At 48.5% G+C, this 27,066-nt stretch overlaps 1 protein-coding gene across 1 annotated transcript in view; it reads left to right on the top strand.

Moving 5' to 3' along the window:
• Positions 1-26,454, top strand: part of LOC133340457 (cerebellin-1-like) — a 33,923-nt gene extending 7,469 nt beyond the window's left edge. Inside the window, exons 2-3 of the mRNA XM_061548722.1 lie at positions 9,803-9,922; positions 22,549-26,454. Coding sequence (XP_061404706.1) covers positions 9,803-9,922; positions 22,549-22,746 — 318 coding nt within the window. The 3' untranslated portion in view covers positions 22,747-26,454. The remainder of the gene's footprint in view (positions 1-9,802; positions 9,923-22,548) is intronic.
• Positions 26,455-27,066: the final 612 nt, after the last annotated feature.

Here is a 27,066-nt window from a genome sequence, read left to right as displayed (position 1 = left end):
ATAAAGCTTTTTTTCACAGATGTCCAGCAAGGGGCGGGTAAGAACGTCACGACAACAAACAGTGCAAGAGACACGATAGGAGTGCAAAGTCCAAGCATGGCAAACTAATCACCCAAACGCCTGCAAATCAAACTAAACCATCCTGCTAGACAAAGCCCACCGAGGTATTCACTTATTTCTCACAAGCGACCTGGCCACACATGATAGCTCGGAGGCGCGAGGATGAATCACGGACACGCGGGCTAAGGCAGCCGCGCGGTGACTCGGAGCCAAAAGATTGCCCAAGTTCTGCGCTCCTCTATGAATTGAGGTGTTATCTGCTAATGAATAAGTAAACACACTAATGCGAGGGGGAAAAAACACTCTCTCTCCCATTCGGACGGAAAAGGTGAAGTACGCATACTGTACAGGAACTGAACCGGTCCCTTGGGGCAGGCGGCGGCGCTCCCCTAGGTTGACTCAGCCTTAAAGTGAATGCGTAAAACATCTGACACCGAGGGGAAGACAAAAAGAGTGTGGCCGGGTCGGGCACCTTGCGTGGTGCTGGCCACATCACTCCAGGTGCTCGCTAACACCACTTGCCCAACAGTCTGTGTGTGTGTGTGTCTCTTCCTTCCGATATTGAGAAATCACTGGAGCTATGCACTTTTAAATCGAGCTTGCAACCTCACTTGTTAAGATCGAATTGTTGTGCTTAGTTTGTTGTCCTTACCCCCGCACCTCCGATTAGCGTGGCTGGCTACGTACGGCGCGAAAGAAGTTCAACACACACACAGCACCTCCGATTAGCACGGTTGGCTACGTACGGCGCGAAAGAAGTTCAACATACCCTAACATACAATACATCTCGAGCGCGTACGTTAAGGTATGCAGGGGCAGTAGCGGGCCTTTGCCGGGAGCGCATGCAGTTTGAGCGATGAGTGATTTGCTGCCGTGAGATACAGGACTTTGACAAACGAGATCGCTGCGTTTGTACCCGATGGGGTTTCTCTCTCTCTCTCTCTCCCGTTTCTGGTTTTTTGCCTCTCAGTCAACGCGTCCGCTAGGATAGATCGCCCCCGGCGCACACGTATCGATGTTGATCCGCGCGTGACAACCCATCGCACGATTTAGGCTTCGGCAACAATAAGTCGGCACCCCTTTAACGCCACAAGTCGCAACAGCAGCGGCTTCCCTAGCAGGCGCCGCGCGCGAGTCCTTTTTTAAATCCTTTATATTAAGTTCGCTTGCTTGCTTGCTTGCGTGCTTGCGTGCTTGCTTGCTTAGGACCGTGAAAATCTTTCGGTCGTTTTTTAACCCACTTCCCGTGATCCAATCGAGCTGACATTTTGCACACAGACTCGTTGTGCGTGACAATTAATTTTCGTGAAATTTTTTTTCCAAAATTTTACGCTGTTTAGGGAATTTTTTAAAAATATTTAATTACCAATTGCTTAATGCTGGCAGACAATCATCTGGCCCATAGGTGGCAGCCATCTCAAGCCAGAGGACGAGAGGACTCTAGCCGCTACGCATATAAAGGATTTAGAGTGAAAAACTTTGTTTTTACGGGTTAATTTTTTAACGGCGATGTCCCGTGCTGTTCAAGGGGTTCATCACAACAATAATCGCGTCCAACAGTAATGTCTGGACCGGTCCATAGACACCCCCCACCCCCACCCCCCCAAAAAGAAAAAGACAAAGATGCCCCAGTTTGGCTTTTTTAACCGGCTGTTGGAGGCAAGTGCTGTTAGCGAGTACGCGCTGCACGTGCGAAGGCCGACTCGTCACACGAGGGTCGCTGTCGACTCATCGTCGTAGCCCTGGGCCCGTGTGGATGCAGACTTCGCCGCTGATGTCTTGAGGCGTTTGGGTGGGAATACAACTCGGGTGGCGAGGTTCAAGGTGCAGTGCGCATACGAAGACTAAGACCAACCCCCCCCCCCCCCCCCATATACCTTACACGCACACTGAATAGATGAGTCCGATAACCGAGCAGCTATCCTGGTTAAATGTACAGATGGACAGCTTTGGGATAAAAAAATACCCCTCCCCCGTAAAGCCTTTACAGACTGTGGGAAGCAAGTGCTGTTAGCGAGCAGCTATGCAGGACAACACGGCACGCCAGAGGGTGGGTGGCCAGCACCACGCCCGGCCGCCTTTGTCTCCCGAATGGCGATGTTGACACACCGAACCAGGTTACTCACTTGAGGCTGAGTCGACCTAGGAGAGACCCAGGACCGGTTCAGATAATTGTCGTGAATGGTGTTGGCCGTGAACGAGAATCGAACTCGGGTCGCGGGGTACATAGGGCAGCGTGCAACCCCCTGCGCTACCGCTCCCCACAGAGACACACACACGCACACAGAGACACACACAGAGACACACACAGAGACACACGCGCACACAGAGACACGCACACACACAGAGACACACGCGCACACAGAGAGACACACAGAGACACACGCACACACAGAGACACGCACACACACGTGCACACACACGCGCACAGAGACACACGTGCACACACACGCGCACACAGAGACACACACGCGCATACAGAGACACGCACGCGCACACAGAGACACACACGCGCACACAAAGACACGCGCGCACACACAATGCGATGTGACTGCAGGACGTGGAGAGGGCGGGTAGCCTCTGTATTGAAAGCCCTTCATTTTCGATTGATGAAAATGTTAAGGGAGTTCGTTATGCCAGGAACGTCCTTCAACACTCTATTATAGATACATACAACACACCCGCCCTCCTCCATCACACTTAACCAGTGACTCTGCGTCCCGTTTATGTTAACAACCTCGCCTGGTATACAGGAGGTCGCGGGTCCGATCCCGACCCTGACGCCTGCTGTATATTTGGAGTTTGCGCGTGTCTCTCCGGGTCCTCTGATTTTCCCCTCCACATTTAGAAACGTGCGCTTGGAGAATTTGGCTGCCATAAACTTCCACGTGACCAGCCACTTCGTTGAGCTGTCATTGGTTACCAGGTCGCTTCTGAAAAAGAGCTATGCAGCTCAGTGGGCCTTAGCTGGTAAAACTAAATATATCTACTTAAAATAGTCAACCAGCTCAGACAAAAAGCAACGTCGCTGGAATTGATGACAGTGGCGGCTCCTGCAAAATCTCTCAGGGGGGGCAAATGTCTGGATGATTGATAAGGATAAGGTCCACCCATGCAATGGATAAATTAACAGCTTAAGCATGTAAAGGCAACTTCACTTCTTTAATATTAATGAAAAATAAAGTGACTCTTACAATACATCTTGTTTGTTTCTATACTCACTATTAAAACAAACCACTCAAGTTTCTTTTATTAAAGATTCAACTAGGTGGCGACAAATTATATTGTTGGATGAAACGTGCTTATGTATGATGACGTAAGCACGTATGATGACGTAAGCACGTTGGGGCTTGCCTTCCCGGAGCCATAGAGAATGCATGGGAGCGCCCCCGTTCGAAAAAAACATCTTTGAATGTAAGTCTATGGGGCCACTCTGGGCGATTCTCAGCCGGAGTGAAATCGCCCAAAAAGAGGCGGTACTCCACAGAACGTAGCATGACGCTGATTGGACTATATCCAGAGGCACAGTGACGGCTAGCGTGACTCTGTGGTTGAATGACATTGGTGGTGCGTCGCCCAATCGCCCTAATGAAGAAACCGCCCCTGATTGATGATGGCCGAAGTGAAAGACTGCTGACGGAATGACAGCCAAAGGAGAATCACACCCCAGAGGACTGCCGCCTGCGACACGAGCGATGTGTTCAGTGTGCACAGGAATGAGATGGATCGTGACCTCTCGGGCCTGCGAGGGATGGTAGTGGTGTAAGCGGGGCCTGCACGTGGCAGTGGATAGATAACGGCCGATCATTCGCAGCGCGGTTGGCCACGTACGGCGCGAAGGAAGTTCGACACACGTGCGTGCATGATTTGTAAACAGTACTTTGGCGCGGTATGAATTGCGGGAGCTGGTTTTCCAGCCTCACAAAGTGATGGAAAGCATCTAAACGCAGCTTGACACGCTTTGGGATTCAGCTGGAGGCTTTGATCCCATCATCTGGAAGCTCTCCCGCAATCACTCCTGGTCCTACAGCCTCAGATTCATCAAGCTCCCGACCGCTCCCCAGAGCCACTTCCATCACGTGCTGTATACATACGCACGCACCGCAATTACGCACAAATAATGACTGGGGACATAGAGCTACGTTTTGTGGCGTGCAGTGTGAAATCACGAGTTGGAATTACCAGCCCCATCCACCCGTCCCACCGCTCATACCCGCAAGGGGTCAACGCAGCCCAATGCATCGCCCATCGTCGATACGGGACTGGTCAATTAGGCACCACCTCGTAATGTCACGTGACTCGGTTCAAAGGTCAGCAGCAGTTGTTTCTAACAAGCGGCCGGACCTCGCCATGGTAACATGGGATTTCCAGCATTGGTTCAAAGGCCAGCGCTGAAGACGACCGACCCACACGTGCTTTGTCTGAACATGAGACAACTTTTCTGTTGGTGTCACATGCCAAACAAAAATAAATATACATATTGAAAGTGTGAAATCAAACAAGCTGATTTCCAATGTGCTTTGGTTGATCGGAGGCGGGAGGGGGGAGGGGCGCGGATTTGACGATCTGGCCACGGTAGCCTTCGCTCGGCTACCTTTGGCAATGAAACCAGTCCCGACGCAGTGCCTGTGAGTTATCGTATTGAATGAGGACTGCAGCGGACCATAGCCTCCACTGCGAGGCACGTGCAAAGACTTCGGCGCCGAGCAATTAACTCAACGCACGGATTTAAAATGACGGCCAGCTATTGGCATTAATAAGGGGCCGTACGCATCACAGACTTTTACTGGCGATGGAGTGGAGGTGCGGTGCCACGGTCCCTACGCAGTCGTGGAGACACATTGAATCATCCGTGCAATTATTCTGCAATGCCGACCCAGAGGCCATCGAGACCACGCATGCATTTCATTCACAAGGGAGGCCCTAGAGAGAGAGAGAAAGGGGGAGAAAGAAAAACATGATTTGTGGGATGAAAGATGCCAAATAACCGTTCAACCCCCATCCCCTCCCCCCAACTTATTCCGCATGCAAGGACTGTTTTGTCTGTGACAGACGTTTCTAATTGACGCCGCTGGAGGCTGGGTACAACAAAACACCCTGTTACCAACATGATTCAGTCGTGTTACCTATCCCGGTACTATATATACGCTATATATAAACCGATGCGGAGCATGTAATGAATAAAACACGGGAACAGACAGAACCCATTTCCCCCCCAAACCAGCTTCGCGTCTCACCGCTGAGACAACCACTGTGGTATTCATTTCTTATGGGGCCCCTCGGTCCAGACTGCTTATGTCAAGTCGGGTTACCGTGCCGAGGAAGCTGCGGGAAGAAACACTCCAAACATCGGGGGACTCCCATCCACAACTCTTTTCAAATTGGAAGTAATCTCAGTAGAATATTTTATTATTGCCGGACGTAGTGGCAGACGATCGCACCTGTGGTCTAAGATCTTGAGGGGTGGGGTTGGAGGATTGTGCAGAGATGTAGGCTTCCCAAGTGTGAGACTCACACCCGTAAGGTGACAAGGCGCCCGCTGGAGGCGGTACAGAAAGTAGGCCGTGGAGCTGTCTGTGTAGTCTAACTGTTACTGTATTTATCTTCTTGGTTCTTTCGGTAAAGTCACTTAGAAGGGAAATAATAAAATAATACAATTTTATAATATTATTATATTAGTTGATTATATTATTATATTATAGTATTTTATTATATTATTTTATTATGTGAAATTTTTATTATTTTATTACTTCCCTTCTACGTGACTTTACCGAAAGAACCAAGAAGATGAATCCCTGCAGTCACGAAAGCTTTAAATCGAAACATAAAATATTTTTATTTTTATTATTTTATTACTTCCCTTCTACGTGACTTTACCGAAAGAACCAAGAAGATGAATCCCTGCAGTCACGAAAGCTTTAAATCGAAATGTTACTGTATTTGCTTAAATTTTGTTTCGTCCATTACTTCAGTATTCCGATTTGAAACAAACTTACTCAACAAGAAACTTGCCGGATGTTTTACGGCATAGGCCGCATTTACCTGGTAAAAAAGAAATTGTTCGTCATTTTGCAAGCACCTATTTGATTAGCAAACTTTAAAGTTGACCTTCGATGGCCTTAATCACTGGTGACTGATCATTAGAATAATATAATATAATTTATTTATATTTGTATTATTTTATTATTTCCTTTCTACGTGACTTTACCGAAAGAACCAAGAAGATGAATCCCTGCAGTCACGAAAGCTTTAAATCGAAACTTGATCATTATAACTTAATATATTTTTTTTCATCATGAATATTTACACCAGCTTTTAAGGGTTTTCTCGCGTCGACGGTAAATAAATGATGAACTAACGTGTTCAAGAATGCCGAGAGGTGAGCCCTGTTAAGAAATAAACATACGCTGACTGGGTGTTATAACGGCTTGCGAGGTCAGAGGGCGCGGCTCTCTACATTAGCGAGGGGCTGACGCAGGGTCAGCTGACGCAGGGCACGCAATCTGATTGGACGACGGTGGAGGGACCGTTCCAATCTGATTGTGTCGTCACTGTCATTTGAAAGAGCCCGGGGGGGTGGGGGGGGGCGGGGGAGCCAATTGAAATGAGGGGTCGGTTGTGAGACCGTTAGGAAGAAACAAGGGTGGAGAGTCAGGGAATGTTCGAGAAAAGACAGAGATTCTAGATTTGAAGTTTTCGTGACTGCAAGCGGTTGTGCTTTCGCTAAGTTGTCCCCACCTGAAGAAGGACGCTTGTGTTGCGCCCGAAACGTCGTGATTTTATTTATTTTAATATTTTTTTACCTACGTGACTTTACCGAAAAAAACAAAGAGTAAAGAACAGAGAATAGGATGAAAGGAGCGGATGGAAGGGGTTTAGGGGGCCTGATCGGAGTAATTCCCTGCCGTAACAAAGTGCACGTTCAAAACTTACCTGGGTTGAAACTCATTTGCAGCACACACACACGACAGCCTAATCGGATTAGCAGCCGCGCGAAACCTGAACAAATGACCACGTCCGTGGCGCGGGATCTTCCTAGACTACGTTCAATATCCTAATTGCACAATCCCACTCCGAGGGGGCGAGAGAACAATGTGTCATGTCGCACCGTGCCGTTGTCAATCCCTCCCGCGGATTAAACCAGGACGGCACAAAGAACGACGCGGAGATTCATCGGATTAAAATGTCCATACTTTGTGTGCATCCATTGCTGGATGAAGGCCTCCCCTTGCTACGGCTGTCATGTCATGGGGTTTGCTTGTTTGTTTGTTGTTTTCGGCAATACTTCACCGCGCTGGTCAGTGCAGGTCGGTTGAAAGGAGGAGGCCCCAGGACCGGTTTTGTTTGATCATCCGCCAAAGAGGTTAGCCGTGGCTGGGAATTGAACTTGGGCTCGCGGAGTTCACAACCCTCGCCGCTCTGCCACTACTCCCGCAACCCTCGCCGCCCGTCGGATTCAAAGACGTCGCACTGAAGAGCAGCGCAACGTAGCGACGAATTAAAATGATAAAAAAATAAATCCCTCGCAATCTGCTCCACAAAGAGTGGGCTACTCGGATTTGAGTGACGGGCCACAATTTGAACACACGTCGACCAAGTAAACTTGCGTACATGCGGCACAAAGTCACTGACTGGAAGCATCCAGGAAAGAGGAGCACACACTCGCAACCGATTACACATCAGGCTAATCGTGCAGTGCGCGTTTGAACAGCAAGGAGAACACAACGCTGACATTTCCGCCACACGTGTGCGGTTAATTGACCAATGACCTACTTGAACAAGTGGGAACCGTTGAGCTGCATCCGTGTGCCGAATGCCATCCTCATAAACGACGGTGGATGACCGTGACAGCTGCTATCCATCTTTCACAATCTTCAGCATCCAACGCAAGTCTTCCGAAGGCCCCAGAAAGAAGCAAGAATTACTGCAAAAAGTTTGACATCATGGTAGCAACTAATTAGCCAATCCAATATCAGAACAACAAAACACATATTAATGGCTGACATTCACAAAATTGCAAATTCAATTAGCCCTCAGGCCCTTGCATAAGTTTCAATTAAACCACATTCCTGCGGAGGGAGCTGGTAGGAACGTTGGGTTGCTCGGTCAATGGCCAGGGTCAACGGCGGCGTGGTGTATTCCGCAAATATGCCCGACTGTGAGGGCGGGACACAAGCCGGTCGTGAGTAGGTTAAACGTTGAGTTTTATAAGGGCACCACGGGGTGACCAGCCCCTCCCCACCCACCCCCACCCTACCCTCCCAACCCAGCCCCTCCCCACCTTCCCCTCCCCACCCAGCCCCTCCCCACCCAGCCCCTACCTCTCCACCCAGCCCCTCTCTGCACGACGGACGGACACAATAATCCCCTGTGGGTTGGTGTAACCAGGAGGGTTCCTACCAGTACAAACTCACTCCAACGAAGAAGAACAAAAACCATTTACAGTAAAATTTTCGGGTTGAGCGAGGAAGAGGCAAGGCTGATCCAACACTCATGGGAAGCATGCAGTACGTGCGGATTAAACAAACGAGCTGACAGTGGAGCTGCCGATGGACACCCTCCATCTACCCGAGCAAACGCAGCCTAAGGAGATGCAATGCTATGCTGAGCAGAGATTGGTGCTCGTAAGCCGGGCCCAGTATCCCAGCTCTTGCGCTCCCGAATCGACGAGTCGGCAGCCTGCCCGGTGATGAGAGAGGCACCGCAAACATTTAGTGACCACGGCGGAGAGGTCCGTCCTGGTCTAACCAGACTCGACTGCCCCTTGCCGTGCCCATCAGCTGCACATCAGCCGAGCAAGCCGCAGGGGAAGGTGCGTTGAGTTATTGGCAAACTGCGCAGTGAGGTCCTCCGTCCAGTGGGTCACAGCTCTCGATCTGGGGACTCATTTCTCTCCACAATAGGTCAGAGGTGAGCGCAAGTAGATATGGGAAGGCTGAATAAATTGTTCCCCAGGTTCCTCCAGTGGGTCCCCAGTGTTCGATGCGAGCTATAATTCGTCTCCGTTTTGAGAAGGTGCAACGTCCGTCTTATTATTTACGCGTTCGTAAGAAAAGAAAAAAAATCTGTGGAAGGCCTCCACAATTCGAGAGTGCCGCGGGCAATACTCTGGCAGTGCCAAGCTGCCCAGAGGCTGACATCACCACGGGGCCAGCTGGGTGAAGACAAGCAAAGAGTCCTCGAGAGAAATTGAGGATCCATTGATATGAACAAACACTGAGAATTAAACACACACACACAGAGAGATTCGAGCAGGTGAGGTTAGGAGAAGCAGCACGGCTGGCTACGTACGGTGCGAAAGAAATCCAACACACATTGAGTACAGGTGATGGTCACAGGGAGTCGTGATTTGTACGATTGTAACAAGCACGGGCACACTGAGCTTCGTGATTAATTCAAAGGCAGAGGCTCGAGGCTGCTTTTGTGACTCTTCAACCCCTTGACTTGTTTCATCTAACACAGATACACAATGGCCAGCCGGAGCGAATAACATCACCGACCATTCACTTCCTTCTCAATATTGACTCCACCGCAGATCGTGCACGTTGGTATCATCCCCCCCCCCAAAAAAAAACATCACCTCCCGACTCGTCTGGGATCCGTTCCAAACTCTGCCCACAGCCGTTTCAACTCCTGCCAGTGTGATCCCCCCCCCACCACCCCCCCCGGCGTAATCCATCAGGGGTCGCGGAGGATTAACGCGGTTACGTTGGTTCTCACTTTCCTCTCTCCTTAAACGCAGATCCTTGTGAACCACGGGGCGAGTTTCGACGCTGAGCGGAGCATGTTCGTCGCTCCGCGGAAAGGGATCTACAGCTTCAATTTCCACGTCGTCAAAGTGTACAACAGGCAGACGATACAGGTGGGTGAGCCGGTGGTGGCACGGATAGAACAAAGGGGATTTGCACTCGCCGACAATCTTAGCAAACCAGCGTTGGGCGATCGCGTGCGGGCATCGACACGATGGCTTTCGTGCTGCGATGTTTTTTGAAAACATTTTATTTTAGCGGGTAAGGCCCCCACTAAGTGCTATGTGGAGATATGTTTTAAAGAAACGACCTGGCTATCACAAATGATAGCGAAACGAAGTGGCTTTTCGCGTGGACAATGTACAGGGTGTTTCAAAAAGATGGACCCAATTTCAAAGCAGTAGATTTCACGATTGGCAGCATGTCGCGATTACACGAAAAGTTACAAACGGTTTATGTATAGCAGCCAAATAATCTGAATGCGTGTTTCTAAATGTGGAGGGGGGGGGGGGGGAAACCCGGAGGTCCCCGGAGGTCCCCGGACCAAAAATCCACGCGCCGACAGGGAGAGAGACACACAAACTCCAAATATACAGCAGCAGCAGGCGCCAGGGTCGGGTTTAAACCCGCAACCTCCTGCACACCAGGCGAGGGAGTGAACATCCCGCCACCGTGGCGCCCCCTGACACGAGGGAGCTGTTGGCATGGCAGTAGGAGTTGGGCCACTAACGTGCGCTGATGAAATCGGTGGATCGTTTGCCGATAAACTTGCGTGGATATCTTCTCACCTTTGGCGATTCGACGGCCCGATTCGAGGTCACGGTTCGATCCGAGAATCATTTTTTCTCCCTTTTTGCCATTGAGGTCTTCGTGAGCAACAGCAGCAGCAGCAGAATGGAATGAAGCCGGCAGGATGGAATGAATGAATACAGGATGGAATGAATACGGCGTATACAAGTCGAGATAATTGCTTGACTCGTTTTCGTACAACGCTTTTACGCTGAGGAGAAGAAACAATTTTAATTGATGGATCAGGCAGATAGGTAGATAATCATAATTGTCAATAATGGGGGGTGAGGGGGTGGTTGACCATACTTCACCACGCCGATCTTGCGAGGATTAGCGAAGGGGCAAGAGGGGCATGAGTGTTTTTGTACACACCACTCGATACCGACGTTAGCCACGGATGGAAATCGAACACGGGTCGCCAGGTCCATGGCTCTGCAAGTGCGCTAACCACCGTGACGCCACCCCCCCCCCCTCCCCCAGGCAGATGAGTCTTCTTTATCGAGAGCCAACCAAGCGCACACTCAGGCAGCAACATTGCGTTGGCAATGGGATAGTTGCAGGTACACAGGAGAACAAAACAGAGTGTTGGCCAAAGCGACGAGCATGAAACAATACAGGAGGAGCCATGCTAAGTAATGGCGAGTTAACATACTTTTCGATTTAAAGCTTTCGTGACTGCAGGGATTCATCTTCTTGGTTCTTTCGGCAAAGTCACGTAGAAGGGAAGTAATAAAATAATAAAAATAAAACATAATAAAATAATTCTCACGACGTTTCGGCCACAACGCAAGCAGCCGTCCTGAGGACGTCCTCTTTACCGGAAGAACCAAGAATAGTTAAATACTATCAACAATTAGCATGATCATCTTAAATAGTACAGTGTCGTGGCGACACACACCACCCCACTCCCCAGAGATTACATCAACAAAATTCAACGTCACGATTCGATTCAAGAGCCAATTTTATTTTCATCTCACCTTTATTATTGTTTATATTGCTACTACTCTTCTTTTGTTGTTGTTGTTGTTGTTGCTGCCGAGTTTGACGCAGTGTCCTTCGTGCAACATGAGCAAACACTCTGTGCACTAAAGTTGAATTAAGTTCGTAACTCAATTGCACAATTTGATTGACCTGTCACGTGCCTAATAATTCATGTGCGTCAATCGAAACATCACGCAATGCCTATTAAACCACAATCGTACAGTTCCAAGGCCAAATAAAAATTACACGTACACCACGATAACCATCATCCAATTCTAATTATTACATTCAAATGAAAATGTACTTCACAATCTGCCTGCATTCGTAGTCAAGCCGGGCAGTGGTGGCTTCGCACGCGACCTGTTATCCAGCACTGTGGAGGGAGTCAGGGTTGGTGAATCACCGTACACAAATGTTGTTCAACTGCCATCCCTTGGCACTCCAAGTGGCATTACCCTTCAGGACTGTGCCGCAAAACACGTGGGCTTTGCCTGCCCCGCCTGTGTGGGACGTAGTGTCTGCCCTATTCCCCCCTCCCGCTCCCTCTCTGGGTGCTACCGGTTTCCTTCCACAGGTGAACATTCGCTAATGTGGTCGATTTCTTCATGCGCAGAGGATCGCAGAGCTTGGGAAATTGTCGGTGCCGAGTCGCTGCCTCTCCGTTTGCCTCTCGTTCTTCGCACTTCTGAGCCATTTCCGTGCCTTCGCGAGCGGGCGGCTGCCGTGCAACATTTCAAGTTGACACCATTGTTAGAAAAAAAAAGAAACAAACTCAAGCTCGCTAAAGCATCCAGATTCAATAAATGACATCAACACGCAACGTAATATTAATTTCGCAATGTAATATCATTGAGAGATCTCTTGAGTCTTACACTTACCGATGACAATATTAGCTTCAGCCTCTGAAGTATCAGGTATGGCCAAATATCATCATTACGACTCAATCCAAGTGAGCAATTTGGACATACTCGTTCCGTGTCAACACACGCTGGATTGACGAACTTCAGGTGTTTGTAATTCCCTGGAAATCACGTAAAGTGCATTCCGCCCCGGCAACTCGAGCTGAGCAGCACCTATCTGCCGCACCTCCGATTAGCACGGTTGGCTTACGTGCGGTGCGAAAGAAGTTCGACCTTACACGCTTTGGAGAGGTCCTCGCCTCGGACAATGAGAGGTTGAGGCAGGGGAAGGTTTGTGTGTGGGGGGGGGAGGGGGGGGGGGGGTTTGCGCTACGCTGCGCTACGAACCCGGCGACCCGAGTTCGATTCCCGCTCACGGCCGACACCGGTGACGATTATCTGAACCGGTCCTGGGCATCCCCTACGGTCGACTCAACCTCAAATGAGTGTGTAAACATCGCTACTGGGGAGACAAAGGCGGCCGGGCGTCTTGCTGGCCACCCACGCCCTCGTGTGCCGTTTCGGCCTTCATAGGTGCTGGCTAACAGCACTTGCCCCAACAGTCTGTTCAGGCTATACGGGGGATCTTTGTCTTTTGATTTAAAGCTTTCGTGACTGCAGGGATTCATCTTCTTGGTTCTTTCGGTAAAGTCACGTAGAATGGGGGAAAAAACATAATAAAATAATATAATTCTCACAAATTTTATTATTTTAGAATTTATTTATTATTTTATTATTGCCATTCTACGTGACTTTACCGAAAGAACCAATATGATCTTTGTCTTTGTCACTCCTGGCCCTGCGGCACGCAAGTCTGTCTGTTCAGGGGACTTCACTTTTTATTTTTAAAATTCTTTAAACTAATACGGACTTCGGGGGCGAGTCGGGCCGCTGGCTGGCAGAGTGCCGGCGTTCGCCTGCGGTCAATGTGATTTGCGTGTCGCGATGAACGGATTTGTCGCACGTGACGCCAAGCGCGGCCGCCGTCGCTTGCCAGCGGACGCGCGCACATTGCTTCTGGCGTTTGCTTCAGAGAGACGTTGTTAGGATTTATTTTTATTTGGGGGGGGGGGGTGGGGAGACTGAAGAATTGTGGCAATGAGAATTGGTCCCTCGTTACATGCTGTAAATTTGTTATAATTACATTTTTCATTTTCACGAGGCGCGCACGTAGAGGCAGGTTTTAAGGAAGCTAATTTATAATACAGAATATGCAAATGGAGAATACTTGACCGACGCCAAAGGGGTCAAGTCAAAAGTGATTTCCTGTTAAAAGGAGCATTGCAGCAGTGGTCATCTCACTGCCTGACCCAAGCCAGCAGTGGAAAGTTCACGTTCCTATGGCGGGGGTGAGTCTGTCTGCAGGGGCGAAGCCTACGCCACTACCTATTCTGTAATATCACGAAGCATCATCCTCAAGTGGGATATATAAACAACAAACAAAGACAAAGCTCCCCCGTACAGCATTAGCAGACTGTTGGGACAAGTGCTGTTAGCGAACACCTATGAAGGCCGGCACGGCACACAAGGTGGCAAACACCACACCCGCCCGACCGCCTTTGTCTCCCCATTGGCGATGTTTACACACCGCACCAGGTACTCATGTGAGGCTGAGGATATGTACACACACACTCTCCCACATGGCCATGCCCCGAAGAAATGTGCTTCGCTTGGCAGCGCAAGCGATATTTATTTTTAATTCTCAGGGATGTGAAATTTTACCAAATCAAGTGTAAAACCACACTTAACATTATTGTGTGTTTGTGCAGTCATGGGTAACTAGGTGGATGCCATCAGCTCACTCCACTGGAGAAGCTGGTTTTCGACACGAGTGCTGAAACCCTGACGTTAGGTCAGTACTCTGTACCCTGAGAAGTCCAGCCAGCTCTCTGGACTCTTTGGAGTGCGGTTACAAGATGGACTTATGGTCAGCAGACTTTTATGAGTCGATCTGAGTGTGGGAGGACGCCAGACAACTCAAACTCGAGGCAGTTATCCAATCAAAAGCCCTTTCAGATGTACGACTTATTCTCGTGTAGAGTCTGTTTACCCTTCCACGTATCTTCGATTAGTCTGGTTGGCTATGTACGGCGCCAAAGAAGTTCCACACACGTAGAGTACTCCTCGGCAAGATATTTCCCTGAATGTATTTCCCTGAATGTTTTGCCTCGTTTGCGCGACGACTCTATCACTGCATGATCCACGCACCGCATCTACAAATATCCAGATCGCAGGCGTGCATTGACGCAATGCTCAGCAATAATCAAACAAACAAAATGTACGTTGCATTTCGGAATATCAAGTTCAAGTTCATTTATTAGGTATAGCCCTGTGAGCCATTCGGCGTGCGTGCGCATCCATGACGAATTCACCACGAATCCGCTCGATCTCGTCGGAAGACTTGGGCCGTGAGGTTCGCCAAACAAGAGCAATGGTACAACCAGAACCTTTGGGGGCCCTAAGCAAAATTTGGTTGGAGGCCCCTTTGATGTATGATTTTTTTAACCCACTCGCTAGCAGTCACTCTAGGGGGCCCTGTGCTGGCCACGGGGCTCTTTGCAATTGCAAGGGTCGCTTAGTGGCTGGGCCGGCTCTGGGTACAACAACGGATCCTCGAACATATTCGCGCAGAGATTTGAGTGCCACCCCATTCGCACGTTCGAATTTCCCTCCGCACATTCCAATGTCCTCCCACGCGAAGCCCCAGCCGCTCCTCGTTAGAATTGGCCAAACGTTCCAAATGGCGGGGACCCTCCTGGTATAAGGAAGGCGTCGCGAGAAAAGGTGAGGCTCTCTCTCTATTTTTTTTTACGATCAGTGGAAACAAGAAGATGCTCGGTGTATTGGGCACTTTGCTTCGTTCATCATTTCGTAATTTTTTTTTTAAACTTTTCTCTATGTAAACCCCCACCTCTCGCTCTCTCTCGCTCGCTCTCTCGCTCTCTCGCTCACTCTCTCGCTCTCCACGGGGTGTAAACAAAGAGGAACATCCACGACCATTAAATCATCAAGGAGTAGGCGCCGCTCTCTCGTTTGGCGGCCGACGTTATAGTGAGTCGCCCGATCGCGGCATGAGTGATGACCTTAATCTAAGTTGTCTTGTGGTTGTTGTTGGTTGTTTGACTTGCATCCCACTGGGATTTTTGCACACAACGTTGGTGTACACGGTGTTTTTTCTGCAATATTTTGCTGTCTTTTCTTAGATTTTCTGTTTGCACTCAGTCACATATTCACTTTAAGATGTTTTTTTGTTCATGTTTTTGTTTTCTGTTTGTTGCGGTTGCACCCGATTCAAGAGCCGAATGGCTCACAGGGCTATACCTAATGAATAAACTTGAAACTTGAGTATAGCCAAACCGCGTTGGCTCCAGGTCTCCAACTACCGCAGGTGGCACACGATGCCACCGTGAACGTATCGCCCATTAACGCGGCAGCGTCTCGCTCCCTCGCGATGGCGCGCGCAGATTCGCTGGAAAATTGGCAAGCTCGCGCAAATTGATTTTACCGACAGCTGGAGGCAGCGTTGAGTAATTAAAAAAAAATTATAAATGCGTATTGTTTTCATTTGTTGCCATGCCAACGGCACAATTTTTTATGCAGTCGTCGGGAAATGAGAGCTCACGTTTTGAGCCGGCGCAACGCCGAATAAATAAAAAAAACTGCACTCTCAAAGAAAAAAAAAATCCCTGGCAGCACGCAGTTACTTATTTAGGGTGTACCGTCTCGACACATCCAATCGTGATAGACAGGTACATGGAAATCTTTTTAGTTGTATTTATAGCACGACAGAAGAGGGAGCCACAGAGAGTGGGCATAGACGCCAGTAGCAGGTGGGCCCATTAACGCAGAAAACAGTGAATTTCTTGGCAAGACCTCTCCCCACGCGTACCGCGCCAAAGCCACGTCCTCTAGCATTTACGCTTCGCCAAAGCTGTAAGTTACACGCATAGGCAGACAAACGCACACTCACTCACCGACCCATTTACGCTTGAAGCCATGGCTTAGCAATGCAGAATGCGGCCCATTGTGAGCCGAGTGAATTTTAGCTCGGTGCAACTAAGATGCAATTATTCGTACTTCGTCCTTCTCGTACAGTTTGATTATTGAAAAAATTAACCCGTAAAAACAAAGTTTTTCACTATAAATCATTTATATGCGTGTTCAATGGGCCACAACCCAGCCCACATTGGTCTTTGAAACGGGCGGCTAGAGTCCTCTCGTCTTCTGGCTTGAGATGGCTGCCACCTATGGGTCAGATGATTGCCTGCCACCATTAAGCAATTGGTAATTAAATATTATTTTTTTTTCCTAAAAAGTGTAAAATTTTGGAAAAAAAATTTCACAAAAATAAATTGTCACGCACAACGAGTCTGTGTGCAAAATGTCAGCTCGATTGGATCACGGGAAGTGGGTTAAAAAACGACCGAAAGATTTGCACGGTCGTAAGCGCGCAAGCAAGCAAGCACGTGAACTTAATTTAAAGCATTTAAAAATACGGTATTCACTGCCACCCCCCCACCTCCCTTCGCGAATGCTATCCAATTGCGTCGTTGGTGTCGTGTCAGGAGAAGAAGCGTCCGTTTAAAACTCTCGGTTGTCGTGTCCCGTGTTAGAGAAGGGCCCGCGGAAGGGGATATCACGGAACTTACTCTGAGATCCGTTCAAGTAACCTCTGTTGTCACGTGGCAGTCAAGCAGATGCTCTTCATTCCTGGAGCTGGATTTTAGTCAAATTGAGTTTACTTCGAAGCCAACGCCCCAATATCTCAGACTGCTAGGATTGTCTCTTTCCATCCACCGCGTTTGCAATCTGTGCTCTTCACTCATCACATCCACCACTCATATCTCGTTCTACCGCATCCCTCCATCTCACACTCAGTCTCCTGCCTATACCTCTTCTGCTAATCTATGTGAGTCTATGGGTCTCTGTATGAGTCTATGGGTTTCGATGTGAGTCTTGGGGTCTCTGTATGAGACTATGGCTCTTAATATGAGCCTATGGGTCTCCAATCTCCGTAGCCCTTCTAATCTATGGGTCTCTGTGTGAGTCTATGGGTCTCTCTGTGAGTTCATGGGTCTCAATATGAGTCTTGGGCTCTCTGTATGAGACTATGGCTCTCGATATGAGCCTATGGGTCTCCAGTCTCCATAGCCCTTCTAATCTATGGGTATCTGTGTGAGTATATGGGTCTCTCTGTGAGTTTATGGGTGTCTCTGTGAGTTTATGGGTCTCTATGTGAGTCTTGGGCTCTCTGTATGAGACTCTGGGTGTCAATTTGAGCCTATGGGTCTCCAATCTCCAGAGCCATTCTCATCGCATCCACTCTGTCTCTTCTCAGCACGTGCCCAAACCATTTAAGTCTCACCTTCCTCACCTCGAAGATATTAGTAATTTCTGCTGATGCTTAAACTTTTTCATTCCGCCAAATATTCCTTACGGCTATTCTCAACAGCTAAAATTGGTGTAAAACGAAATTTAATATTTCATGTTTTTTTGCAGTCATTGGCGACCAGGCTGAGGCCATCAACTCACTGTGGCAGAGAACTCAGTTTAATCTCGGGTGGACTACCTTGATACTAACTAGGATCTCAGTGGAACTGGCTGAGTGCTCTGCCCTCTATGCCAGCTGGCTCGCTTTTCTTCCGTATTTTTTATTTTCCAAAATGTTTAAAATATCGGGACAAAACTGTGCACATCTAGAAATTATAACTTCGTATGAAAATTAGCAACAGTGAGCTCGTAAATCCTTTATTAATTTTTTTATCGCGAAACATTAAAAAATAAGTCCAGACATTGCTGCTGCAAAGCATTGACGATTGAGCAAGGGCTTTTAAAATAAAAGTGGGAAGGTGATTACTGTACATAAAAATAAATCCAGCCTCACTATCCATCCAAACAATTTCCCCAAATTACACTGTGACATATGCACAGTTTTGCTTTGTGTACGGTAGATCCCTGACACCCGCAAAAATGTCAGTGCGGTTCTTGACAGTACCCGGAATGTTCTGTCAGTGACGTATGTCAATGCAGGTCAAACTGCGCTAAACTCTATACATTTTGTGCGATAGTTCTGACCTGGACCCATTCACTTTCTCGTTATATTAACGGCTATAACGGAAAATGTATGGAGCCTGCATTCCCTGTACACTTCTCTGCTTCCCTACCGCCCCACGCTTTCACTCTGCCTCTCTTCACTTTCAACCGACCAAACGGACTCCGTTCCAGTCAAAACACAGAACCCGTTTCTGGATTTTTTGAGGGGCGCTCAGCAGATAGCTGGAAACCTATACAAAGCTCCCTGTACGTTTTTTTTTTGCGTTGTTGTTGTTGGCCTCGTTTAAATAGAGACACCCACTGAACCCAAATATATATTTCACAAGATCCACCTGGTGACTGTTTATTGGTATAATATTATTAATGATGCCTTGCAAATGACACAGAAAAGCTTAGCCATGCCACAAGACTCCTTTTCAGGTTTGGTCCTGCACTGATTTATTGAATTTTGAGTGCTTGCAAAAAAGTGTCAATTATGAGGAGGTACCGCTCAGAGTTCCGCACAGATGGATTCAATAATCCCGTGCTGGACTGACATCTCAACACTACACCACTATCCTAGCTCTAACCAGGCTCAGTTCTGCTTAAGCTTTTGATATCGAAATCGGATAGATTTCAGGGTGATTGATCGGAGACATATGTTGACTGCTACCTGTGCTAAACCAGTGAAATGATTCTAAAGATCTACAGCTTCGTTGAAAGGTTCATGTTCTCTTAGAATTGTCCTTATATTACTAATGACTTTAACCTACCTCTCATTGAGGCCTTGACCCAGATAAACACAATAATTGCGTGCAATTTAATGACAGTTTGGCAAAGTAGACGTGACATTGTGCGAGGAAAGGCTTTTACCATCATTACAGCCACATTATGGAAAGCTGACATAAAACACAGCATGCCTTCACTTTAGATATGAGGCTGGGCCAGTGTGCAACAATTCCAGGGGTGCATTTAATCATTGCATTCGTGAGCAAACAAAGGGTTCTAATTAGAAGCACGTGACAAAATGGCGATGGTAATTTACGAAGCCACATGTTTCAAAAACATAATACGCTGATTGTGCGCCCCCCCCCCCCCCACCAATTTCCCCAAAAAAATTAAATTCCTGGACACAACCGTGAGTGCAGATGTTGCTGTCAAGCAATCAATAGGTAGACATTGATGACAGTCTCCCCTTCCACATGTCAACAACCGAGTTTCTTTCAGTTTCAGTTTCATGTATTGGGTATAGCCCTGTGAGCCATTCGGATCTTGAATCGGGTGCAACCGCAACAAACAAAAACATGAAACAAAAACATGAGCAAGGAACACATCCTAAAGTGACTATGTGACTATGTGCAAACAGAAAATCCAGTTGACATTGGCTGGGCTCAGGCCACGGTCAAAATCTTCCCGAGTTGATGACAATGTGGCCGAATGAGCGTGGTTCCAATGTCCACCCTTCACGTTCTTCCACGGTCCACCTCTTCACGTTCGCGAACCTTCTCACCCGAATGAGCATCAGGCCGTTGGCGAGCTGCATGCATCTGGCGATTGGCAAACCGAGGCAGATGTGGCCGTGACGTCAAAAATATCGGACCGCATAGCCGTGCAGAGATGAGTTCGAGTTTGGGGATAAGGGGGGTGTCGCAGTTCTGTCCGTCTCGAAACGTCTCGTTGACTGCCCGTGTCAGAATGTGAATACCCTGAGTGCAACTGTAAACGGCATAGCACAGGTAGGCCATTCGGTTGGCATAACCGCCTGCGTCGCATGTGGCAAAGAAATGAAACAGGGAGACAACATATTCTTAGGTTTTTTTCGGTAAAGTCACGTAGGTAAAACATTAGAATTAATAAAAGTAAAATAAAATAAAAAAATAAAAATCACGACGTTTCGGAGGCAACACAAGCTTCCGTCTTCAGGTGGAACCGTCACAGCCACGACAGCTGTATCAAGTAAATGAGAGATTACAAGAGCTACCACTCCGTATATATAATGGTTGGAGAGGGGAAGGGCCAAGTACGGCACACTTTTTATGAATATGGTAAGGTGAGGCACCCTCGCTCCATCTCTCCCAATCAACCTCGTATCTCACCGCTGCTGCTTGTGCTTAAATAGTACAGCTCATGAACGTTCGTGAATAGCCCAAGGCTTTTAAGCATGTATAAAGAGGCAGCGCCGATTGCCGAAAATTCGCCTGCGGGCTTGCTGCATGATGCATGCGCTCAAAAAGCCAAGCCGGGGATGGAGCTATGAGCAGATCACCCAAAATGCACTTGATCGCATCAATTTCTTAAAAGCTAAGTGGAGTTTGAGCCTGGACAATGCTTGGATGGGTAACCGCGATGTGCACAAACAAGGTTGTCACATTCTATATTCTTAGGTTTTTTCTGTAAAGTCACGTAGGTAAAAAATTAAAATTAATAAAAGTAAAATAAAAATAAAATATAAATCACGACGTTTCGGAGGCAACACAAGCTTCCGTCTTCAGGTGGAACCGTGACAAGGTTGTCACAGGCCTCGCATGGACTGCGTGACGGGCTGCAGAGTGCAGCGTGGCAAATACATTGCTGCGTTGTACTTCTATGACACCACTTATGTGCTCCGCACCTTCACCAACCAGCGCTGACCAATGTGGTGGGGTATGGTCAAGTGACCTTCACAGCTGAAGATGCCATGATCCAGCAGTGGGTGTTCTGTGCATGTGTCATTCAAATGAGGTTGTCATTTGAGTAAAAACGTAAAATGCACGGTAGCATTAAATGATTGTTTGGTAGGGACACACTCCTGCTTCCATGTATGTGCGTGATGAATGAATTTCAGGGACACATTCATTAATTTATTAGTCCGAACCTACTTCTGTGCAGGATTTTTGCAGTCCTGGTGTTGAGCTCTCTGGCGTGTTTCCGGGTGGCACTGCGTGTTGCTCGGCACGATGTCCGACGTTTCTCTGCATGTGCTGGGAGCTTCGTCAGCACCCGTCAGTTCCTGCAGACGTTCCCGAAGAAGCTCCCGGCAATGTGGAGCGAAACGTCGGACATCATGCACATCAGAGAGCTCTCATTAGACAACCAGTCTCCGAGTTCAGAATCGTAATGTTCATTTATACTGGAGGAATCCGATGAGCTATGCTCTTTGTCAGACATCCAGCAGTCGCAGGTTGTCCGGTAGTCACCCTTCACCCCAGCTCATCGCATTGCGTCCCCACCCACCCACCTCTCTCTCTCGCCCTCTAATGTACAAGTCTCCCCCTGTAGCCAAACGCTGCGGTGACCTCCAGTGGAGATTGGCACACTGCACGTTGCCATCGGCCGTGTGGCTCAGCCGAATCTCGCCAGGGGTAACAGACTTGTGCATTTCCTGCGGTGCCAGGGAGGATCTGCCCCACCGGTACTTATGCTGTCAGCGGCTCAAACCAATGTTCCGCCTTTTGGGGGACATCTTCAGGAAACTGGGGGTGCCGTTCTACAACAGCGGCTTCGTATATGGGTGGTGCCTTACCTGGCTAACAAGCGCCATGACCTGGCCAACTTTGCCTGTGCTCAGGCGAAGATGGCGGTGTACAGAACGAGGAAAAAGATGCTGCAAGGTGACACTGACGGCTGCTCTGTGCTTCCAGTGTTCAGGGGCCTGTTCAAGGCGCGGCTCCGGCTGGAGCACGCATATCACACACATGCCGGTGATGTGCGCGTCTTTTTCGAACGCTGGGGGGTCGGAAAAGCCCTCTGTACCAGCGTGGACGGCACCCTCGTGTTCATCTTCTGAAGCGCTCGCTCGTCACCGTGGCGTGCGCGATGACCACCACCACCACGTGACTTTTATTTTTTGTTGTGCGCGGCGCATTTAGCGCCACAGCGCGTGGATTTGTAGCGTTTATTATTTGTTTCCTGGTGACTGTGTATTTCATATCGACATCGCCTCCAGTGCTGTTGCTGCAGGCGGCAATAAAAGTTCTTTAAAAGTCAAAAGTCTATCTCTCTCTCGCCCTCTCTCTCGCCTTCTCTCTCTCTCTCTCGCCCGCGCCACGCGCGACCAGGTCAGCCTGATGCTCAACGGGTGGCCCATCATCTCGGCGTTCGCTGGGGACCAGGACGTGACGCGGGAGGCGGCGAGCAACGGCGTCCTGCTGCTCATGGAGAAGAGCGACCGCGTCTACCTGAAGCTCGAACGGGGCAACCTCATGGGCGGCTGGAAGTACTCCACCTTCTCGGGGTTTCTCGTCTTCCCGCTGTGAAGGGAGATCGGAGGGCAGTTTTTGGTTTTTTTTGCTTGGTGGGGAGGTGGTGGTGGGGGGGTGCAAGGCAAGTGGGTGTGGTGGGGGTAGAGTGGCTGGCCGTGTGTGTGTGTGTGTGCAGTCGGGGGCAGGGCGGGGGGAGATGTGAATTTAGTTTGAGAGCTGGCAGGGAGATGGAGGGCTCTCCAATGGGGCCATTGCCGTCTGGTCTCTCCTCCCGAGCTACAAGCGTCAAAGCGTCGCTGCGCGTACAGCGAGCGGTGTAAGAGACTCTGCGGCAGCACGCAAAGTGCGCGCCTTCCAAGCCCATCTCCCCGATATTCGATGTGCACCCGTGCGGAAGGTTTTTTTTTTTAGTTTGTTGTTGTTGAATTTTCGTTGAAAAAAAAATGATATACAAGTTATTATTCAACATTTACTGTCCTCATTGCAGTATTTATCTTTGGCCGTGCATACTATACACGACACGGGGACTTGACAGTGCACAAACGCAAACAGAATTTGAGTTGTGCCGATGAGGCCGTGGATCTGCAAAGCTTTCCCCTCCCCACTTGATGTCCAAGATGCCACGATGGCAAAGCGCGAAGACAACAGCAACAACAACACAGCAGCAACAACGCATCCCACACGCGCGGATGCTGAGCGCGCAGAGGACAATTCAACTGACGCTCCTGTATTGAGGTCTCTTTGGTCGTTTGTTCGTGTTATGATACGTACAGTACATAAATATGTATATGTAATAGTGTGTGAGCCATCGAACGCAGATTTGATATTCGCTTTGCAAGATCGTGGGCATCGTTAAAATCTATTGAAATGAACGGAACGCAAACAAAAAAATAAAACCCGAATAAAAAAGCCGTATTTAAAACTAAGGAGTCGTTCTAAGAAAACACATTCCTGTGATCATGTAAGTGTTTATCGTGAGCTACGATGTCATACGCGTTCTCGTGTCCCCCCCCCCTTCACTCTCCCTCGACCGCTCACCCCTCGCACGCCTTGCCTCTCTCACGCTCACAGCTCCCCCACGCGCGCCACGTTCGCCTCGCCTGACCCCAAGATCCCTGACCCCAAGATCTCTGACCCCAAGATCCCTGACCCCAAGATCCCTGACCCCAAGACCCCTTGACCCCAAGATCCCTGACCCCCAAAACCGCTCCGCCTCGCCTCTGAACCCGCGCGCATCACGGCAGCGAAGAGGTGGTTTGTTTCGGTTGTTTTTCGTTGACTCACACAATTGCGAGGCGTGTAGACACAGAGGCGAGCAATGTGTGCTGGGTCCACGGACTTGTACAACGATTCACGAATACAGAACAATGTAACTGCATCCCCCCCCCCCCGCTTCCCCCATCGCCCGGCCTATGTTGGCAACACTCAAGTTTCATTGCCATTGAGATCCCGGCACGAAAATGTGCGTAATTTAGACCCTCCAATTTTCAAAGAAAACTGCGATTTGGTTTTTTAGAAGGGTAACGCGCATTTCATAGGAAGATTTAAATTATGATAGTTTACCGTAATTAAGATTAACATTAAAGGCGAATTGTTCTAAGCACATTCGATTGTGCTAACCCAATATTTTTAGTTTTTGTAATTTTTTATTAAATTGTCACCCGTATTTTTTTAAAGCTTCAGTTTATTTTTGTTTGTTACCTGCAGAATCGCAAACGAGCGCACGCACGCATGCACTCGCGTGCGTACCTGCAGCGAATTGATTAATACGCGAATTTCCCAGATGCAATGTTGATCAAAAAATAGATCACACGCTGCGAAACGGAGCAAACAGCAAGTGCCAGGCACATTTCCCCATGAGAAAATCATCCCCCCCCTCCCTGTCCCCACCCCCCCAACTCTTCAGCAATTACACGGTTATTTTGTCGTTACTGTATCTGTGTAAATGCGACCCTTTATGTGTACACCCGCATGAGAACAAATTTAAACTATAAACTTTTTTTTATTTCAACAAGTAAGGCCCACTGAGCTATATAGCTCTTGTCAGAAGTGAGCTGACCACAGATGATAGCCCAATTCAGTGGCTTATCATGCGGACAATTAAATCAGTCAAATACTCCAAACGCACGTTTCTAAATGTGGAGGGAAAAGCCGGAGGAGCCGGAGAAAAATCCACGCGACCACAGGAGTGAACACGCAAACTCCAAATATACAGCAGCACGCGTCAAGGTCGGGATCTAACCCACGACCTCCTGTAGAGCAGGCGAGGTAAGTTAATATCTCCTAGCCACCGTGACGTGTCGCGTTCAGGATGCTTCGAAGTCTCAAGCTGTAAAATTGATCAACATTGGCCCTGGCGCTAATGCGCTTCTGAACTCTTTTTCGCTTAATTCATCCATTTTTAAATCCTTTATATTAAGTTCACTTGCTTGCTTGCTTGCGCGCTTACGACCGTGCAAATCTTTCGGTCGTTTTTTATCCCACTTCCCGTGATCCAATCGAGCTGACATTTTGCACACAGACTCGTTGTGCGTGACAATTTATTTTCGTGAAATTTTTTCTCTCCTAAATCTTACACTTTTTAGGAAAAAATAAATTTCATATTTAATTTAAAATACCAATGTGATAAAAATGAAACTCTTACTCAAGAAAAACAGAAATGAATAATAAAATAAAACCGATGCTACGCATATAAAGGATTTATAGTGAAAAACGTTGTTTTTACGGGTTAATTTTTTAAAATTGCATTTCTCCATCTCCACCACACAGCAGCTTTCGCTCCGCTGCGTAGCCCTTCCACACACGAGTTGTGTGCACGACGCCTGTACAAGCACTCGTCGTTGTCGCCTTCGTGTCGGCAATTCTGATCGCAGTGCCATTGAAAAGCTACTTCCTCTCGAAGCTATGCCTTTCGCGTATCCCAATGGAGTGCAATTACCAATTGCTGTTAAAGGCCATTTGAAAACTGATCTTGTGAACGCCGGCCCGATGTTAACGTACAACACATCTATGCTGTAGATATAAACAAACATACTATAGTGCTGTATATAGAAACTTTAATCTATATATAGGCAGCATCGAATGTCTTGTACAGATCTGTATGTGCGGTATATTGGTCTGTATGTGTGAATTAAGACAACGTATGTATGACACATATACAGATATTATATAGGCATACAGTTTATGTATATATAGAGTCGATGGTGTGTGGGTGGGCTGGTGTGCAGGGCTATACACTATGTGTGTCTAAACGCTAACGCTCAAGAACCCTGGTGTTTATTTTTAATGGCATAGGCATATACACATAGAGATGAAGACTCCCCGTATAGCCTTAACAGACTGTTGGGGCAAGTGCAGTTAGCGAGCACCTATGGCGCCGGTACTACACATGAGGGCGTGGGCGGCCAGCACCTCGCCCCACCGTTTTCTGTGGCGAATATCTGAACCGGGCCTGGGCCTCCACTAGGTCGACTCAACCTTAAACGAGTTCTTGGTGCGGTGTGTAAACATCACTGGGGAGACAAAGGCGTTTCGGGCGTGATATTGGCCATCCACCCCCCCCCCCCGCTCAAGTGCCGTGCCAGCCTTTCATAGGTGCTCACCCAACAGCACCTGCCCCAACAGCCTATGTAAGGCCATACGGATGGGACCTTACGCCTCTATAGCACATACGCACATACAGACATACACACGCGCGCGCGCGTTTCTGTTGCATTGCAGGTGTGTGTCGAGGAGTGCGATGGCGGCAGATTAAAGAGACGAACGTTGGTTCTGTCAAGAGATGTACATCTCGTGTCGTCTTGCTGGCTGTCACGATCAATCTGCGTCACGGTTCCCACGCATTAACCACCCCCCCCCCCTCTCTTGCAAGCCGCTCCCCAACCAAGCTCTGTCTCCAGCATTGCCCGTCCTGCAGCCAATGATAAGGGCGGTCGCAATGCGCGCGCTTAATAATAAAGTTCGATGTACACCCCTCGAAATGGGCAGCTTCGCAAGAGGACAACTTCATGGGACGTTAAAACGCTCGCGGGGACGTCCCCGAAGCTACAGAGCGAGACGTTGGCACGGCACGAAAGGGCATTATTGTTTTTAATGAACACATCATTGAGATCAATTTGCATGGTCGAGCTCACAGACGCTTCGCGTGCACTGCTGCCCGTTGCCACGAGTGAATCAGATGTTCGCAGATTATAACCAGGTAGGAGCAATTACAGGCAATGTCTCTATTTCAACGGAGACCTGAGATTCAACATAGAGAGAATGAAACGCAATAACTGGAGGAAAGAGGGGAGCGAGTCGAGTGTGCGGTGGTGCAGTGTTTCGCACGTTACACCCTGAACGCGGTGACCTGAGTTCAAGTGTCAGCCACGGCTA

This window comes from Lethenteron reissneri, chromosome 9, assembly GCF_015708825.2.
Source record: "Lethenteron reissneri isolate LAM-NWPU_2019-01 chromosome 9, ASM1570882v1, whole genome shotgun sequence".
Classification (NCBI taxonomy): Eukaryota; Metazoa; Chordata; class Hyperoartia; order Petromyzontiformes; family Petromyzontidae; genus Lethenteron; species Lethenteron reissneri.
Note: the sequence above shows the minus strand (reverse complement) of the source record. Positions and strands in the feature narration are given on the sequence as shown.